The 20,154-nt window shown below is 31.8% G+C and overlaps 2 protein-coding genes across 4 annotated transcripts; both read left to right on the top strand.

Moving 5' to 3' along the window:
- Positions 1-8,214: 8,214 nt before the first annotated feature.
- Positions 8,215-13,244, top strand: LOC131610865 (U1 small nuclear ribonucleoprotein C-like). 3 transcript variants are annotated; one of them, XM_058882920.1, is made up of 6 exons: positions 8,215-8,351; positions 8,450-8,492; positions 8,779-8,820; positions 10,937-11,192; positions 11,470-11,826; positions 13,046-13,244. In XM_058882920.1, exons 1-5 carry the CDS (start codon positions 8,344-8,346, stop codon positions 11,820-11,822), a joined length of 702 nt encoding a protein of 233 aa, XP_058738903.1. In that variant the 5' UTR covers positions 8,215-8,343; the 3' UTR covers positions 11,823-11,826; positions 13,046-13,244. The 3 variants fall into 3 exon arrangements, with proteins under 3 accessions (XP_058738903.1, XP_058738902.1, XP_058738901.1); XM_058882919.1 differs by lacking the exon at positions 13,046-13,244 and adding an exon at positions 11,931-12,321; XM_058882918.1 differs by lacking the exon at positions 13,046-13,244 and having other exon boundaries at positions 11,470-12,321.
- A 2,652-nt stretch (positions 13,245-15,896) lies between these two features.
- On the top strand, positions 15,897-16,570 carry LOC131615169 (uncharacterized). The gene is made up of 2 exons (XM_058886658.1): positions 15,897-16,035; positions 16,227-16,570. Exons 1-2 carry the CDS (start codon positions 15,897-15,899, stop codon positions 16,568-16,570), a joined length of 483 nt encoding a protein of 160 aa, XP_058742641.1.
- The last annotated feature ends 3,584 nt before the right edge of the window (positions 16,571-20,154 follow it).

Raw genomic sequence — 20,154 nt, 5'->3', positions numbered from 1 at the left:
TTCTTTATAAATAATAATTAGTCAGAGATCCATGCTATTGCCCGAGTGTATTATTTATGGTGTAGTATTTTTTGAACAATACGAAAAAATGTGAAGTAAAAAAATTTGACCTAATTATATATATATAATGGAAATTAGCCATTAAAAAAAGTTTTACTAATAAGATATTAGTAGTATGAAATTTAGGTTCTAAATTAAAATAATAATCTACAAAAAAGGTTTAGGATAAGTCAGTAACACAATTGCAAAATAGGGCTAAGTATTGAGGACGGGTAAACCTCAACAAGCTTAACAACTATTTCATAGTCAATTTCATCATACTTTACAATTCCAACAACATGGATTTTGAGGACGGGTAATTTAATTATGATATTGTGTAAATAACTAAAAAAATGTAGTAATTTAGAATCTTCAATAAAATGATCATGAAATTTAAAAAATAACAACAAAATATTTGTTAATGTGATAACACATGAATGAGTCTTAATGTCATAACACTTAAATAGTATCAAATACAAATGTAAAATTTTAGATATAACTGCAAAATTTGAAATGATTTACTTTTTAAAAAATGAACAGTGATCATATAGATTTAACTATATTAAATAATCATAGACAAAGAAGAAAAATATAATTATGAGATGGAGAAAAAAGATCAATATTAAAAAAATAAAGATTTTGTCTATTAAATTTAAATAATGATTTGATTAAACTAAAATAAATATTTGTTTGTTAGTGGCCCATGAGATAAATACATTTTTAATGTTATTAAAATTAAAAAAAATACATTATACTATCATGCAATTGATATGGTATAAATTTTTTTAAATACAAATAAATCTGAAATGAATTACTTAATTATTAAATAATTAAACAAAGAAAAAAAATTGATCTATAGACGGAAAGAAAATAAAAGGTTTTTTAACATTTGAAAAAACAAATAAAATATGTATTTTGATAGTAACCCGTAAAATACAGCCTAATAACATGTAAATTTGTTTAATATTATATAAAATATATTTAAAAACATATAAATTTAAAATGAAATGACTTAATTATAAATAAGTAATAATCATAAAAATTCAACTATATTAAATAACCATATAAAAAAGAACCTGTGAGTTTAAAAAAGTGAAATTTAACAAATACAAATGTAAAATTTTAGATAGAAATGTAAAAGTATAATTTCTTCTCAAAAAACATCTAGAATGACAATAATTATGTATTGAAGAGAGATAGTAAAGAGAAAGAGAAGAGAGAGAGAGAAAATGAAGTAGTGTATTATGTTGTAAAAAGTGTGTGAACTGGAACACTAGGTGCAAGAAATCAAAAAAGATGAAAAATGAAGGCTTATTTGTTAGTTAATAAAATATCCAATTTATAGTGTAAATTATTTTTGAGGGAATAACAATTTAGGGAATTTGGTCAATCTCTTAGTTAATATTAGATAGTAAATAATAGAATAATGACTTAATTGCAACTTTAGTCCCCCTATTTTGTCTTTTTCTTGATTTTGATCCCTCTATTTTAAAAATCACTATTTTAGTCTCCTTTTAAAGTTTTCTGTGCAATTTTTGTCCCCCTATTTTGCCTTTTTCTGCAAAATTAGTCCCTATTTCTATCTCTTTTTCAATAGAAAACTCAAAAGGGGACCAAAATCGTGATTTTAAAAATGGGGGGACTAAAATCAAGAAAAAGACAAAATAGGGGACCAAAGTTGCAATTAAGCCTAGAATAATAGATAGTAGATAGTAGATTAGAAAATTTGGTCAATCTCTTAATAAATGTTAGATATTAAATAATAGATTCATTTTTCTCTTATTCAATAGTGTCACGTCACTCGGCATAATAAAAAATGATGGGACTAAAAAACATATTATGGTGAATAAGAAAAACAAGAATTTTAGAATAAAAGGTATTTGAAGTAAAAATAAATTTTATTTATAAATATATTCGATGGCAAATTATTAATAAATATTTTTTCAAGTTAATTGATTAAGATAGAAGCATCGTAACTTTAATATCTCAATTTTTAAATTTCATCTCCAAACATGTTAGATCAGGCATTAACCAATCACACTTGACATCACTTTTTGATTTAAATTTTTAAAAATCAATGGACAAAGAAGTCAACAAATAAAAAGATTAATTCCCATTGATATTTTTGTATAGGATTCATTCATTTATAATATGCTCCAAAATAAGTGGAAAACCAGAACCATTCGCACTAAACTAAAATTATAGCTCCTTTTCATTTTATTTTAATTTCAATTTCAGGTCAAAAAAGAAGTCAAATTGTTATGGAAACTATATCTTTTTGTTGGGGAAGAGTGGAAGAAGCATATAACATTTTTTTATATTTTTCAAAGTTTATGACCGTTGTTTAGCACGTATTGCACAGAATCTCAAAACTTTTATTGTTAAACTGTATATAAATAGGATTCATAAATCTTTATCTTTGTCATTGTTAATAATTGATTAAATATATAGTCTTGAATTATTTTATTATGGTTACACTGTGATTAACTTATACAGAACTCCGGAAAACTTATTTCAACTTAAAGTCTCTCCATGTTCACATGATAACTACTAAACCACTTCAATAAGAAAAACGACAAGGATTTATAAAAGAAGAAAAGCGAAATTTCCTTGTAACTTAGAAGCAAAAAAGAAACTAATTATCCATTGCAATTTCAATTGGGTCCCTTATAATTATTGTGCATGTTATTGTTACGTTAGGAAAAGGAAATAATCTGATAGAGTTTAAGGAGAGTGATGGTTGTCGTATTTGTAATGGAGTGATGTGGTACAACCTTGTGTTATGTTGGTATTCCTAAACAAGAAAAAACAGTAAAAATCTGTAATCAACATTTTCAGCATCAAAATGTCTTGTGCCTGTCTCTTTTGGAATATTGTATATCTAGACCTGGATGAGCACTATTGGATTTTGATTTATATAGTTTTACAATTTCAAAAGTATTTATTTATGTTTATATTAAGAGCGTAACAATCTTTTATTAGAATATCTTAAGGTATGATATTGTGTTAAGTAAAATTTGGATAAATTTTTGGTTTATAATTCAATTATTTGCAACAATATTTATATTTAGGGTTTAATGGATATGCACTGACAGATAGGGTACAGCCCAGCCTACATAGGCCTAGGCCAGGCCAGGCCTATTTAATAAAGAGGCCAGGCTTAGGCTTTTTTAAAAGTCTATTTTATTAAATAGGTCAGGCTTATGCTTTTTTAAAAGCCTATTTTATTAAATAAGCCAGACTTAGGCTATTAAAAAAGCCTATGAAGCCTTATAGGCCGGCCTATATTTTCATATATAATAGAGATATGTTAAATAAGTTGGTTCATGTATGCATATATATTAAAAAAAAGCTAAATAGGCTACCATATATATATATATATATATATATATATATATATATATATATATATATATATATATATATATATATATATATAACAAATGCTAAATAGGTTCACTTATATATGTATATATAGGCCGACATACAAGACTTCATAAGTTATATAGATTAATTGAAAACTTTAATGAAATACAGGCTTTCAGGCCAGGCCAGACTTTTAAAAAGGCCAGGCCAGGCCAAAAAACTGAACCTATGATAGGCCTTAGGCCAGGCTTAGGCCTTTAAAGTTTATCATAGGCCAGGCTCAGGCCTTCTAAAGCCTAGCCTAGCCTAGCCTATTTCCACCCCTACTGACAGTGTAAAAAAGTTTTACACTGTCATCCAATAAACAAGCACCAATTTGCCATGTCATTAATTTTCTTTTTTAATAAAAGAGTGTTTTAATTGGATACATGATTGTGATTGGTTGACAGTGTAAAACTACTTTACACTGTCAGTGCATCACCTCTTTTCTCTTATATTTATACAATAATATAAGTAATTTAAGTAATTTATTAGTATTTTTATCAATTAATTATTATTTTTATTAAATGATATATTAATATACTATCATCTTAACTTTTCTTGAATGGTTCCTTATCGTCGAAATAGAATTTCTTGCAGTCAAATATTTGTCGCATTCACGCTGTCAAAATACTTTGAACTGTTTGATCTTGATCATACGATTTAGAAAAAACAGATTTAATTTCTCCAAAATTATCGGTTTTAAATTAGAACCATCCAATCTTGATCAAACGGACAACTACGTGTGAACGCGTGAAAGTGTATTTTTCTGACTGCAGGCGATATAGGTCCCTTATTGTCACTAATAAAAAAACATTTAAATGGTTAATGTACTAAATCATATATTATTAACAATTCAATTTAAGTACTAAATTTCAGTTAAAAAATTGTTTTGTTATGAAATTAAAATTGGTTGGAGAATCGGTGGTTGTGATGAAGAGTAGTAGATTTGAACTTCCGACGCGGAAGAGGAGGGACTTACCTGCAAGGTTAGTACTCCAACGCTCAAGTCATTCGACAAGGAGGAGAAGCTAACCACATGATTCGATAACCTGGTCGATGCTAACACCAATTATGGCCGCTTAACTGGGAAAGATTCCTACTAGCGAAAATATGAATTTAATAGAAGGATGCATGGTCGATGCGATAAATAAACTCATTTGAGAGGACAAGCGGCGAGGACAAAGAAAAACGTCAATACATTGCCGCTATCACTAGAGGAGTGTATCGGACGAATATATCATCCAACGAGACGATGAAGCGGAAAATTGCTGAAATGTTGGCCGTTCATAAGAAGGACGGAGGCACAACAGCAAATATACCCCCAACACGCCGATGCTTGGGTTCCGAGATTGCGAGAAAATCGGGGAACCCCAAATGAAATCTTCTCTTTAGTCATAGCTGCTATGATCGGACATTTCGACGTCTTCCGAATCTGGATCGATGGCGAAAGTTCATGCGACATAATGCACTATGAACTGTTTAAGAATATGGGTCTCAAAAGGGGAACTTATGGACGTACGGAGGGTCAGGCTTACAAGTGTTCAAAAATACCATAACCTGTTTTTGGGGGTATATCAAGTTGATGATATTCGTAGGAGAAGGGATGGACGTCCGAATCGCAAGCTCGATGTTCCCTATGGTCCCTTACAAAAGTGTTTACAACTGCATCCTTGGTAGACTCTGCTCAACTGCCTTGGATGTTGTAGCCTCACCAGACCACCTCAAGCTCAAATTTCAAAACCTCCACGATGAGCTAGTCACATTCAATGCTGATCTTGAAAAAGTCAAAAGGATATATCAAACACTTCATCAGGACGAAGGAGAGAACAAAGCCATGGAAATCAATATAACATACATGACTGGCCAACTCAAGAGCATGAACATTCGACCATCCAGAAGTGGCTAGTCCAATGAGGAAGAAAACATGGAGAATAAGCGGTGGCTAGACCACTTGCTTAGGTTTTTAAATTTACACTTGATATTATTTTTGTATAATCAATTTTCTTACAAGTGTACGATGAAATCCTAATTATTATTGAAGAAATTGCAAATTCTAAAATATATATTTTCTTTGTGACCGTGTAAGTTAAAGATGAGTTCGGGGTACGACTGAAGGGATCGAAGCCCAAAGACAAAGACTCAGGGGTGTTGTTGCAAACTCCACGAGCGTGCAACTATAGCAATCAAAACCTCATAGCGCGAATCTCATACACAAAGAAAGTGGCAAAAACCACTAAAACAACAATAACAATCCACCCCCTCTAGTAGCTAGCCACTTCAAAGGCCGTAGTGAGTTTGCCACACGTCGACCTCAGACAAAGTTTTCACTTATGGAAGAGAACGGGAGCCGACCTTTGGTCGGGAACGACCCTAGAGATGTCCAATAAACTTCGAAGGGAGACCTCGTAAGTTCACACGGAGTCTGGTGCTTTGTGCTCAGGATCGAACACATATACCAAAAATAGGTAAAAATAACATTATATCCATTTCATTTCAATTATACACACTTAAGTACTTCAGTATCTTCTCATCTTTGAGCATTAAGGCTGTCGAATCTTCTCACTAGAAATACACACTTAAGTACTTAAGTTTCCAAAGATCATTATGATGGAACTTACGAAAAGACTTATGAAGCATGAAGCACATTTAAGGCGTGAATTTCAAATAACATCAATGTCATCTCTTGGTTTTTCATTTAAGCCGAAATATAGCCGACATGAAAGGACAAATACGACAAAACCCTCGCACTATAAAGTAGATGCAAGGGCTTGGGGGAAACTGTCCAGAAGGCCCAACGACCACGGTCCAGAGAATGCAGTAATTCACTAAGTCACTCGCAGGGTTGGTTTGGTCGGTTTTGAAGCAAAAAAAATCCAAACCGCAAGAGAAAAAACATGCGGTTTGGTTTGATTGTCTTTTAGAAATAAAACCGAACCAACCAAATCAAACCAAATTAACCAATGAGGTTTGGTTCGATTTTTTTATATTTTTTATTGAGCACATATAGATGACAGTATAACTTTGTATTTAATCATTCTTACACTATCAAATAACAATAAACTCATCATAATTGGACCACAACTTCCCATTTAATATGTAAAAATCATATTAGATAAAAGTGAACTAATAAACATAAAACAATAACATAAAAAAATATCAAAAATATTATAAGAAACAAAAAATAGAGGAAATAAGATATTAGTGAAGATGAAAAAGAAAGAACAAAAGAGAGGAGAGATTAGAGAAGAAGAGGTGCGATAAAACAAAATTGAAAGAGAGAACAATAGCATAAAAATGATAAGGTGTAAAAAATAATATAAGAGAGTAGAGAAGAAGATTCAAGATGTATTTGGAGAAGAATGTGATATACTGCTAGGAGAGGTTTGAGAAGGCGAAAATTGAAACCCTAAGTGTGAGGAAGAGAAAATCTTCCGTAATAGTAAGGCTAATGCATAATAGGTTTAGGTTTGGGTTGGATGTGAGTTAAGTGAAATTTGACTTGTAACATAATGCCGTTTGATTCAGTTTTGATAAAATATGACCTAAACACATCCGAACCAAATGCAGTTTTTAGCGATTTTCGGTTTGATTGGGTTCAATTTGTAATTTTCTATTGGGCTGATTCGGTTTTGAACATCCCTAAATAGGAATGTTATTATCCGGGACTAGTCTGAAGGCTATCACAATCCAGAACCCATCCGACGACTTCCTGCATCTTATGTCTGATAATTAACGAGTTGTTATAACCACTCTACTATTGAGGGATAGACGCGCCCTTTTCCAAATACGATTCAAATTCAAACTTAATTTACTCGACTTATTCACATGGTAATTTGAGCGTTTGAGTGCTAATATTTTATGTCAACTCCTTCCTCAACATCAGAAGCTCGAATCAACTTGTTATATCATGCAATCTTCGATCTCTAATCAATTATGATTCCCTAACATAATAGAATCTAAAGATAAAATATAAACTTGTCTCTTAACCTATTTTGACTAACTTTCGTAAATAAAAGAAATATAAATATATTTTCTTAAGCTAATAGGTGAAATTTTCATTCCTAATACCAAGGAACCATCACAATAAAATAAAAAGTTTTACACGTTAACATCTCTTCAACCGATTAATAATTAAATACTCTCCTCATCGTATATTATAAACAAATTTTAATCTTTAAATTTATGAAATAATTAATATATTTAAGACCCATTTGTTTTGGTTTTTTTAAAAAAATGATTTTTATAGTGTTACATAATTTTGTGAAAAAAAATTTTACAAAGAAATTTTTTATAAAAACTTCAATTTTGTTTGAATAGTTATTCTTAAAATGTGATTTTAGGTATTTCATCCATTTATGGAAAAAAAATTTGGATACCAAAATTTCAAAAAATCACTTAATTTTGAAGCTATTTCAAATAGATTTTTTTAAAAATCATTTTTAAAATACAACTTTTTTAAAAAATTACACTTTTGACTAAGTTTTGGTCTTCAATAATCTGTGTTTATGTTATAGGATGTCAAAATTAGTGTTTCATTTCAGAAAAAACGAATATAAAAAAACTTGTAACATTTTGAAAAACGATTTTAAAAAATCTATTTTCAAAAATACAAAGAAAAAATCCATTTTTTTAAAGCTGAAACAAACTGACCCTTAATCAATATGAAGATAAAATACATTAATTATTTAATAAACATAAAAAAAAATTTACATAAAAATGAAAATAGTAAGAAAACTACTAATAGATTATTTCACTTTAAAAGTTAGGGTTTTTACTAATTTCCATTTACCCACACGACACCGTATCAAGTAGAGGTTTTCTGTTCAGTTTCTTTGCATCATCATCACTGACTAGTTCTCTTCTGGAAGAAGAAGAAGCCATACAATTCAAACAGCGATGCCTCGGTACTCTTTTTCTTTCTCTTCTTCTTCTTCCCAATTTCACCTTAATTCAATCTATGACATTACCCATTATTTCATCATTCATTTGTTTCAATTCGCAGGTACTATTGTGACTATTGCGATACCTATCTGACTCACGATTCTGTAAGTTTCACAAAATACCCATTTAGATAGCAACAAAATCTCATTTTTCGATGATTCCCAAATCTATTGTTCTGTTATTTTTTGTTTTGTGATTATTTAGCTCGTACTGTACCTGATTTTTCATTGTGTTTAGGGTTAGGTTTATTTTTGTGTATTTAATTTCGATCGAACAATAACATGGTTCAGGTTTAGGTTTAAATTTTAATTTGATGAAAGGTTATTGTTAGCCATAACTATACATTTTCATGGTTATAACATAAATTTTTTTTTTATTTGTTTGTTTCAGCCATCTGTGAGAAAGCAGCATAATTCAGGTTACAAACACAAGGTACTATGAAATTTGAAATATTATAAGTTCTTTTTGTTAAGGTAGCACTTACAGTAGAAAAGATGATAGAAAATAGATTTAGGTGGTTTGAGCCTGTAGAGAGAAGACATGTAAATTATGTTGTAAGAAAAATAGATCAGTTGGAGAGGAGTCAAACAACTAGAGCTACAAGAATACCTAGAAAAACTATTAGAGAAGTTATTAAGAAAGATCTCGTGATTACTGATTTAAATAAAAGCATGATCATAGATATAATATTATGACGGAAGTTGATCCATGTAGCCGATCCCACTTAGTGAGATAAGACTTGGTTGTTGTTGTATAAGTTCTTTTTGTTATTTTCACACATATTAAGCAAAGTAGCAAACTAGCAAGTGCTAGGTTGTCAATAGCGCGCTATAGTGGCTTTATAGCGGTGTAGCGTAGCAATAGAGGACCTCGCCGCGACGCTTTTGGGCTGCTAACCGCTATATGAAATAGCGGAAATAGCGGCCGCGATTTGTGGAGGCGTAGCGGTGGAATAGCAGCACAATAGCGGTTCTGTAGCGCTTTACAGACCACTATTGTCATTGTGAAGATGACGTCAATACTGTAATTTTGAATTTTTTTTAAGTGCAAATTTGTATTTTTCCCTTTTATTTCGCTAATATAAAAGCAAGGAGTGAGGCATTAGGTCATTAACATTCTCTCTCTTCACTCAAATCAGGAGCGGTTCTCCTTTTCCCCTGTTTTCACATTACGCTCATGGTTGTCAAGATCTCGATCTAGATCTTAAAATCTTAAGATTTTACGATCTCACTCACCCCTAACGATCCCGATCTTAAGTAGAATCGCGTGTTGAAGTTAAATTGTAAAAAAATGTCCCTAATGTCTAGTAATTGGCCAAATATGTCCCTAAAGTCTAACAAATTGTCCATGTGGTAGTAAAATGTATAAGAACCCAGTCATACATTTCTAGAGAATATGAAAAAGAGTCATTTTCTCACTAATACACTTGCCTACTATAATATATCATGTAAAAATACTTCAAATATAGTAGGATCTTGCAATTTCGGCTGCGATCCTATGTTTTACGATCTTGTTATCTGCTCTCGACCTTACAAAAATAATTGGGTAGGATCTTCCGATCTTAGCTACGATTTTATATTTTACGATCTTGTTATTCTCTCCCAGTCTTATGTAAGATCTCAATCTTGACAACCTAATTTACGCTTCCACTTTTTCATTTCACAGCAAGTTCTCCGTCGCCGTCTCTTCACAACAAGTTCAACATTTTCTCTTCTCTTCACAACAAACACCAATTTTTCTCAACCCTATTTCCACTTTCCTCCTCACCTATTCATATTTTTCTCATCCATTCACATCTACTTAGGAACCATGACATCATCATCTTCTGCAAGTTTAAGTTTAATATCTTGCTACATTAGTGTCTAATATGGAGATGAGGAGTTGGAGGTGGAAGAAGAAGTGTTTGAAATTGAATCAAGTGATGAGCAAGATGATATTAATGTGGTGGAACTTAGAAGTGAAGATGAGACGGATGTGATTTAGTCATTTTGTTTACATTTAGAATTTGATTTAGTCATTTTGAGTACATTCCGAATTTGAGTCATTATGTTTGGTTTATGTATGTTGCAACTTTTGGTTTATGTATGTTGCAACTTTTGGTTTTAAGTCATTATGTATGTTTATGTATGTAGTTGGAACCTATTTTTAGTATTTATGTATGTTGTTGGAACCTATTTTTAGTATTTAAGTTTGTTGTTGGAACCTATTTTAGTATTTATGTTTTCGTATAAAGTATTTACCTTGATTTTTAAAAGCTCACAATAGCGGTCATCCCGCTATCCGCTATGCCACTATAGCATTTGAGAGGTTCGGCGCTACGCGCCGCTATCTAAGATTAACAACCTAGAGCAAGTGTTTTAATGTGTCCATTTATTTTATTGATGTGTCAAATTCTGAAATCTCATCTCCTAAGACGAATTCGTAGTATTCATTTTTATTTTTCCAAGGGAGCTTATATTTAGAGAATGAGGTAGTATTTATGTTTGTTAAGATAAGTGCTCTCTATATTGTATATGTGATGTTTATGTCTTTCTCTTAATTGTTTCAGGCAAATGTGAGGTCCTACTACCTGCAATTTGAAGAGCAACAAACACAAAGTTTAATTGATCAAAGGATTAAGGAACATCTTGGGCAAGCTGCGGCGTTTCAGCAAGTTGGTGTAGCTTTTAACCCCATGATGGCTCAAAGGCCTTCTATGCCCATCTTGCCACCACCAAGATTTCCAATTCCTGGAAGTGCACCAGGTCAACAACTATTCCCAGGGATGAGACCTCTTATGCCGAGGCCAGGTCCCATGGCACCAGGTGAATATCGTCCACTCTTATGCAATTTTCATTGAAGCATTTGTTTCCGGTATTTGGTATGCAGTTATAGTTTATTCTTTTTATTCTGTTTACCTCAAAGTTTTTTTTTTGTTGATGATATTGTTTACCTCAAATGTGATTTTGTGTGTTGATGGTTCACTGTAAATTACTTAATTGGTTTCCTTTTTCTTGAAAGTTGTGCGTGTATTCATGTTGAAGCATTAACAAGTAGTTGTTTTATTCATGTGGCGTAACTGGTTTCAATTGGAACTCGCAGGATATTATCCTGCACCTGGCATGCCACCAACTTTACCTCCACCTGGTGCTCCCTCGATACCTGGTCAGGCAAATACCCTGCCTAGGCCTCCGACACTAGCTCCCCCGCCGATGGTTCCTGGAACCAATTCATCAGCGCCAGCCTCCAATGGTGCTCCTCCCATGGTTTCATCAGCAATGTATCCAACCAATTCATCAGCACCATCAACCGGAGGCTATGAAAGTTACAATGCTAATGCTCAACCACCATCAACCGGAGGCTATGAAAGTTACAATGCTAATGCTCAACCACCATCAACCGGAGGCTATGAAAGTTACAATGCCAACGCTCAACCACCTGAGGGCAATCACTAATCTGGTCAGCTTAGAATGCTATTTTGTATGGAATTACCCGAGTACAATATTTGTTCCATAAAAGTTTCATAACTTGTTCTTGATGTTTCCTATTGGTAACTCGCACAGAGAGTTGAGTATTTGCAAAGATACCGCACTGCCAAATTCTATGTCTGCCATGGCCTATGGGAATTTTGATAATATCATTTTATGCTCTTCTTATCAGCAGTTGGTCAAAAGGGGGCGCCCTTATCTGCCTTCTTATCTTTGTAGCAAAAATATTTTAAGATTTTTGGCATGTAGCTTATCAAGCGGTATGGATGTGAGGAAAAATTGTACGAATTCCTATTCCTTGGTGAAAGAACTTGTATTGAGATTGAGGTACTAGTTGCCTAAAATTTTCATATCAAGACATATAAACCCAGTTTGTGATATAATAACTTCGTTAAAAATTACTGAAAACTGACACCGAGTATTGTTGTTTCTCCTAAAGTTTATGGATATAATCATGCGTTTTTTTCTTTGATGAATGCCTTTTTTAGCAAAATATGTTTAGTCAACGGTTGAATACCTGAAATAGTTTATTCTGATAGCATAGGTTCTGCCATGCCACCAGTTGTTCTCCTTGATAGAGAATTTGTAAATACCATTGTAAGCTCAAGCCTAGTACCCATAGTAGTACCCTGCCAGTGGCGGAAGTTAGTTAGGACATAATGTGGCCATGGCCACTCCAATTTTGTTTTATTACACCTACCTCTCTGTTCATCTCCTCAACCACTGTCCTGCGGCCGCCACACCCACACCCTTCTTTTGCAACTCTGTTCCATTTGCCCCGACTTGTACTCCGCCACCTGGATGTGCGCTGCTCTTTTTCGTGCGCGTTTGTCTGTGCGAATTCATGTCCCCTTTCTCTATATACATGTCTTTGTTTGTCTCGTCTGCACTGTGCGCATCTATCCTTCACTGTGCGCATCTACCGTCATGTAGTTTGTCTATTGCCTTGTCCCTCAAGAATCAATAAGTTTAATTCCCCCTTAATCGATTTTCTATGCAAATTGGGTAATTCTAATTCTCTGTTGTGCATTAAATTGATTTGTTGATGGCTTCTTTGCTGTTACTTTCACGCTACTGTATGAAAAGAGTTGGATATTTTTTCTGGTTTTGATGTATGAAATTTATTTGTTATGTTGCTAATATCATCTATACTTTGATGCTTCTGCATGAAATTGAATTGTGGCCTGCAGGGTGGATGGATGTTTTGTTTGTGTAACAATTCACGTGGTTCTGATGTGGCTTTCTGTAAGATGATAGTTTAGTTGGTATACACATGTTATGATATGAGAAATGATGTTTTAGTTGGTTTGCATAGGTTAATATACGACGATGTGTGTTGTTATAGCGGATGGAATGAGACTATCAATTGCCATTTGAAAATTGACAGGATTGGTCACTGTAATTGGATATCTGTGCATTAAATATCGTGCTTAAGTTCCAGAAATTACCATAGGCTTGATGAAGTTGTTAAGCAATGTTTTTGGTGGTATGTAAAATTGATATCAACAAAGAAGTTTGCTGCTGATTTTGTGGTTTTTCTGCTTAATTGCAGTGTCTTCAATTTATGTTTGTGCTGAATAATATTGTAATCATATGTATGTAGTGATTTAGCCTAAAGAGGGTTGTTGGAGGGATGAGTCAGTGGCAAATTGGTTTTTCTGCTACTTAATTGCAGTGTCTTCAATTTATGTTTGTGCTGAATAATATTGTAATCATTTGTATGTGTTGACTTAGCCTAAAGAGGGTTGTTGTTGGAGGGGTGAGTCAGTGGCAAATAGCTTATTACTTTGTGTTTTGGAGTTTGTATATGAAGCAGGTGCTGGTAAAATTTGTGCATGTATGTGAGTGATGCAAAGGAACAATAGCATATGGGGTTACTGTCATGAAATTTATATTGGTGCTATCACTAAAAAGAATGGGTAGTTACTTAATTGCGGGAGCTTGGTAAATCGGTTGCAAGGAGAAAATAAAGGGAGTGGAGGGTGCATGAGGTATGGTTGCTGTCAAGGATTATGGCAGGCCGAAAATGTTAGGTGAGGTTTGTTTTGTCATGGCAGGACTTGGGAATCAGTTCTGGTGTTTGATTGAAAGGACAGTTATATTATAATGTTTGGGTGAGTTTTTTTAGCTGTAAAAAATGCCAATGTTAAAAGAATAATAATAATAATAACACTATGTAACACATTTAATTTTGGTTAAAATTTAAGGGTTCTAAATTTATGGATCAATACAAAATATGTTAAAAGAGTATTGTTAGTATTATGGTAAAATTTTATGTTATTCGGAGGCATCCAAAAAGATTTGTGAGGAAAAAAAAAGGTAGGAGAGTTGCAACATAACTAAGTTTTTTGGATCATGGAGCATCTTCACAGAAGTTCATGTACGTAGGCTATGAGGTTTGAATTTGGATAAGTTTTTCTTTTTCCAATCTGATAATGGAGCATCTTCACATGCCGTTCCTTTACCTAGCCTATGAGGTTTGAATTCGACTCTTCGAGTTGGATTGTCACTGGTGATTGGTTCAATCTTGTCGTTTCGGTGTTGACACCCGATTTGTTTTTGGTGGGTTTGCTTCAGATCTAATTGTTGTTCTCACAATATGATTCATTAGTGTTGGCGGTGGTTTTAATCTTTGGTTCTTTTTAGATATGCTGAGATTTGGAGTTAGGATTTTTGACACCACACCAATGGTTTTTGGTGGTGGTTTTAATCTTTGTTTCTTTTCATATCTGTTGAGATTTGGAGTTAGGATTTTTGACACTGCACCAATGGTTATGTGCTGTTTCATACCTCGTCGCCAATGTGTTGTTCTGTTTCTTAAAATCTGTTTCTTAAAACCTGCTCTTCACAATTTGAATTGGTTATCCTCGAAAAGGCTATAAAGTTTGTGATTTTTAATTCACAAAAATCACTGATAAGCGTATTGTCTGTAATGGGGATCGGTACATTCACCATTATTTAAAAAATTAGTTTAATTATTCAAGCCCGTCTCTATTTCAATAAGAATGTTCGTCGTTTTCTATACACAATCTTTTGCAATTTGGTTTCGATTTTTAATTTACAAAGACTATTAGTATGTGTATTATCTGTGTCGGTGGTTGTTACATTTACCATTATTTAAAAAATTAGTTTAATCATTCAAGTCCGTCTCTATTTCGATTAGAATGTTTATTTTTTCTATACACAATCTTTTGCAATTTGATTTCAAACTCCGTGTTGGGCTCACTAGCTTGTGTTTTTGTGTGTATCTTCTTGACATTAGGCTCTTCGCCACCACTTTTGTTTCACGTTGTTTTGTTATATTTTTCTTTTAGAGATGACACGTAGTTGTCGAGTCAGTTTATGTTTTTCAGTCTTTTTTTTTTTATAATCTTTTTAATAATATTTTTATTTGTTATATTTTTTTGGAATAAGGTGTTTAGGCTTTTAGATCATCTACATTCATCATACTCACTCAATTTTTTATATATTATTTCATGCTTTCCTATTATTCAAATAACTTATTTATATTTTTTAAATATTCATATAACTATAAAACTTTAAAATATATCTCACTAAACCCATAATATATCTTACATTTATATTATATGAAAATGTAATTGTAAAAATTAATTCAAATATATCAAAAGACATTAAAACAACGTACGTTTAAAATAAATAAAACTAAAGTAAATATATATTTAATAAAACAATAAATAAATAAAACTAAAGTAAATATATATTTAATAAAACAATACACGATACATATAATTTATCAAAACTGCATTATAAACAATTATATAAATGCTAAAATAAATTACTAGCACGAAATATAAAAAAAAAGAGATTTAAAATAATTTTTAATCGTTACTATTCTCGTGCTCAAAACATTGTCATATGTGTTATACCAAATTTTGTTGAAGTCTTCAATGAATTTGTTTATCACAAACATCAAATTTTCTACGTACGTATTTTTGAAAATCAATATTAAAATCATTCGACAATATTGTTGTGTCATTACCTAGATCATCATAAGAAAAAAAATCAAAATTTCCACCATACATGGAAAATTCATCTTCACCAATTATGGACATTGAGATCAAAAACACACATCCGTGGATTGTGAAAGCCATCCTTAACCAAAGAGTTCAAGTGAAGAATATGGTCAATTGGAATGAGATTATCATGAAACCCAAGTTCAGTATGAAAGATCTCTATAATACTATCCTGAAATGTGACCAAAAAGTGGATTGGAGAACGTTAATGTATGGAAATATGGCTCGTCCCGTGCGTGTTTCATACTATGGATGGCTTGCCATGGTAAACTATCAACTAAGGATAGACTCTATAGATTTGACATGATTGATAATGTGAAATGTTGTTTGTGTGCAGGTGATGAATCATTAGATCATTTATTTTTTTACTGTCCCACCTTGAGGCATATTTGGCTAGAGGTTCTTGACTGGATACAAATGAAACATATACCAGGTGATTGGAAACATGAGTTGGAATGGTTAATCAAGACATCTAAAGGTAAAAGTAACAAAACTGCCGTTCTCAAGTTAGCCATCACAGAGACTATATATGAGTTATGGTCTTATAGAAATGACAAAAGCTTTGGAAATAGTGTGAATAATAAGAGTATAAGAAAAAAAATTATAGACACAATAGTTTATAGGGGATGGAACAGTGTGAAACTTAAGAAGTATATTGCTATCCTAATGTTAGGTGTTTGATGCATTTTACAGCTTTCTAGTCCTTTGAGATATCTCGTAGCTGGATCCTCAGGTTCGCCTGTACGTTATTTGTTTTTTGAATTAATCAAAGTCTTTATATTAAAAAAAACAAGTATGTTGTGGAATATAATGCACATATCCATATACATTGGAGTGCATCTAAGTACAAAGATCGAGCCGGGTTATGTATGATTGTAAATTAGGATTGGAGAACTCCAAATGTACAATCAATATTCTTTCTCGCCCATTCTTGATGTTCGAAAACCAATTTTCTCTTATCCCCTTGTGGCGTTGGGATACTTTTCACAAATATGGTCCATTTAGGATAAATGTAATCTGATAGATAATAGTCCATGTTTTCTTAAGTACAATTGATTGTTTAATGAACCTCAAAACATACGAATATCATTGTTTGAATTCGCTACAACAAAGAATGTATGTCAAATCCACAAGCCTTGTGAAGCTAGTGATTCAAGCATTTAGATTTTTCATGATCACCTCGAACATACTTTGCTTTCAATGCAACTAGAGAAAAAATTTCCATTTTTAATGCATAAAATTAATACTTCCTAACATACTTAGAAAGCCCCGTGCCTCCCCTTCTGCAATAAGTGTTTAATGTCTTCAATGTTTGGCCTTCGCAAATATTATACCCCAAATACGCTGATCCCACCTCTTGTAAATTTATCAACACATTTTAGTGTCGTGGTTTCACCAATTCTCAAACAGTCATCGACACTATCAATAAATGTTCCAAATTCCAACCTACATATAACTACAATGCATTGTTGTAGTGGTGAAAAACTTAATATACCACTTGCATCAACCCTCGTTAGAAAATACTCATCAGGTTGATCCAGAGAGCTTCCACAATATGAAGGAACACATGTTTATGCATTCGGCACCTTCGACATAACTGTTATTTCGTGTATATAGAATTTTCTGAAAAATCTATCATATAAGAACAAACTATGTTTTGGAAAGTACCAAACTACACTGCTTGATCCACAACCATCCACATCATTTGATTCTCTCTCTCTCTCTCTCTCTCTCTCTCTCTCTCTCTCATTTTTCTTCATTTCTTTTACTTTCATATTTCTCTTATGGATACTTCTCCAACCTAAATCTTTATCGACTCTTCATTTTTATAATAGATTTGGAACTCTTCTTTTACTTTCATATTTCTCATTCTTTTATTTTTCTCTCCATATTGCAAGTTGATCTAGAGATAAGAAGAAGGAAACGTGGATAACGTATATCTGGAGATAAGAAGAAGAAAAAATCATTAATGTAAGTGAAAACAGGTACACAATCACTATTAAACATGTACGCATGTTAATACAAGTGTTTAATAATTTATTAACTTAATATAACATTAATTTTTTTATAAATGTTAAAAACTTAAAATCACATGATAAATTATGATTGATCTTAAATTTTTATTAGAAATGCGGATAAATGGGTATGAGTACTTAGTTACCCATAGGAGATACAAGCACAAACGTTGGTGCCCGCACTGATATGGCTTTAAGTACGATGATTTTTTTAAACAACGGATATGTGGACGAGTACCATAGTACCCTACTCATACCCTATCCATTGTCATTCATACCATCTGTAAATTGTTATGTCATTATTTTTTTTTTTTGTTAAAATAATTTTTTAAAAATCTTTTTAATGTATATATTAAAAGAGATATAAATCACAATTAATATTATTAATATATTAGATATGACATTAGACTACAGCTAACTATCAACTACATAAATGCGTTATCTATGTAATTAATACATATAAAATTTGTTCACTGCATCATAATAGTTAATAATAAAGAGAACAATTGACCAATATTTTTGTAAATAATACCAAAACAAAAATAATGTTTATATTCGAAAATAAATATTATTCATTTAAATTTTGTTATATATACAAAAAATATAAGCACCAATTTATTATCTTTCTTAAAAACAATAAACTTTGTTGGTTAAATAAATTTGTCTTTTTTATTTTATTTCATTTTTATTACATTTTAAAAATAAATGCTGTATAATATCAATACTCGTGCGAACGCACATGTAGCCCTTCTTCACAGTTTCTCAATATATTCCTTCTTTTATGTGTAGGCTATGGCTCTGTTTGGTAAGACAACTTTTCGAGCTTATAGCTTATGTCTTATATCTTATAAGCTCATATGATAATTTAGACTCGTTTGGTAACGGTCTTTTCATCACGAGCTTATAGCTTATTTTACTAGCTTATAGCTTATTTTCCAGACGTTATTTTAAATAACGTTTTAGCTTATGTCTTATAGCTTATTACTTTTTCTTCCTTTTTTATCCTTATTATTTCAATTAAAATCCATTTTTAACCCTTATAATTTATTTTAATTTAAAATGAAATAATTATATATTAAATATCTTTTATGTCATTTTACATTTATAAGTTAATTGAACCGCTAATTTTATCAAACACTTTAATGAGCTTATAAGCTATCAGTCTCAACCGTCCGCTATAAGTTATAAGTCATCCGTCATCAGCCATCAGTAATAAACTATAAGCTATCAGCTAGCTTATCAGTCAACCGCTATTTTTACCAAACAGACTCTATTTAGAGCTCGAGGCTTCTCCTTGCTTTTGACTTTTAAAAAAAAAGTCTCACAAGTTTTTCATCTATATATTCATTTGTATTATCCATGCACATTTTGTATTATCCATGCACATTTTTATAATATGTGAATGATTGAAAGGATCCATGTAATAAGAAGTTTGACTTGAATAAAATGATAATTTTTTGAAAAGTTATAGAGGTTAGGAAGGATTGTGAGATTTATTGTATTACTAGTGATTATTTATAAGTCTTAGTTTGTAATATATAATTCTAAAATACCTAATCACATCAATTATAAGAATAGTTATAAGAATGTCTAATAATATTAAAAATATTCAAAATACATAATCATATTAATTAAGTTCATATTTTTCTCTAATCACGTCGCACAAGACTTCACAAACTTATAGTTGTCTTAGATTCATATTTGGTGTATTCTTTGCAAAGATTTTTAGATCATTGATTTTCAATCTTTCCTTTTTATTTCTCAGCCTTCTTAATCTTTGCATCAACCATTTATCTCCCATTCTCGATTTTTTCACCTTCATTACATGGATAGTCTTGTGCAAACATTTACTGCACTTTTGTGTAATATACCTACTACACATCCGGATAATAATTTGAAAAAGAAAAAAAATGAGATAGACAAAGTAGGTGAATTACACTTACTCACATACGTCGATATCTTAATGTTGTTAGGCACCAGACATATTTTATTCATATATACTATTATTTCAAAATCAAAACTTGTTCGCTAAATTTGTCATACAATGACAAAGCAGTTATTAGGGCAGAGTCAACTTTGCTAGTGTTGGAACGTTTTTCCAATGAAATTTAGGGGCTACACTCCTGCTCTCACACAGGGCTGTGTAGTATTTACATTCTAGCTCGCACACGGGGTCAGATAGAATTCAACTGGATTGATATAATTGAATAAGCAAACATAGTTACCTATCACTTAACTTTAAATATTGAA

Source organism: Vicia villosa, linkage group LG6, assembly GCF_029867415.1.
Source record: "Vicia villosa cultivar HV-30 ecotype Madison, WI linkage group LG6, Vvil1.0, whole genome shotgun sequence".
NCBI lineage: Eukaryota > Viridiplantae > Streptophyta > Magnoliopsida > Fabales > Fabaceae > Vicia > Vicia villosa.
The sequence above is the reverse complement of the archived record's forward strand: the minus strand, read 5'-3'. Positions and strand labels throughout refer to the sequence as shown.

Coding starts and splice junctions, on each gene's coding strand:
- LOC131615169 (XM_058886658.1), top strand. CDS start 15,897: ATGGAAAATTCATCTTCACCAATTATGGACATTGAGATCAAAAACACA. Junction 16,036..16,226: donor TATCATGAAACCCAAGTTCA/GTATGAAAGATC, acceptor GTTTGTGTGCAG/GTGATGAATCATTAGATCAT.
- LOC131610865 (XM_058882920.1), top strand. Junction 8,493..8,778: donor CCTATCTGACTCACGATTCT/GTAAGTTTCACA, acceptor TGTTTGTTTCAG/CCATCTGTGAGAAAGCAGCA. Junction 8,821..10,936: donor ATTCAGGTTACAAACACAAG/GTACTATGAAAT, acceptor TAATTGTTTCAG/GCAAATGTGAGGTCCTACTA.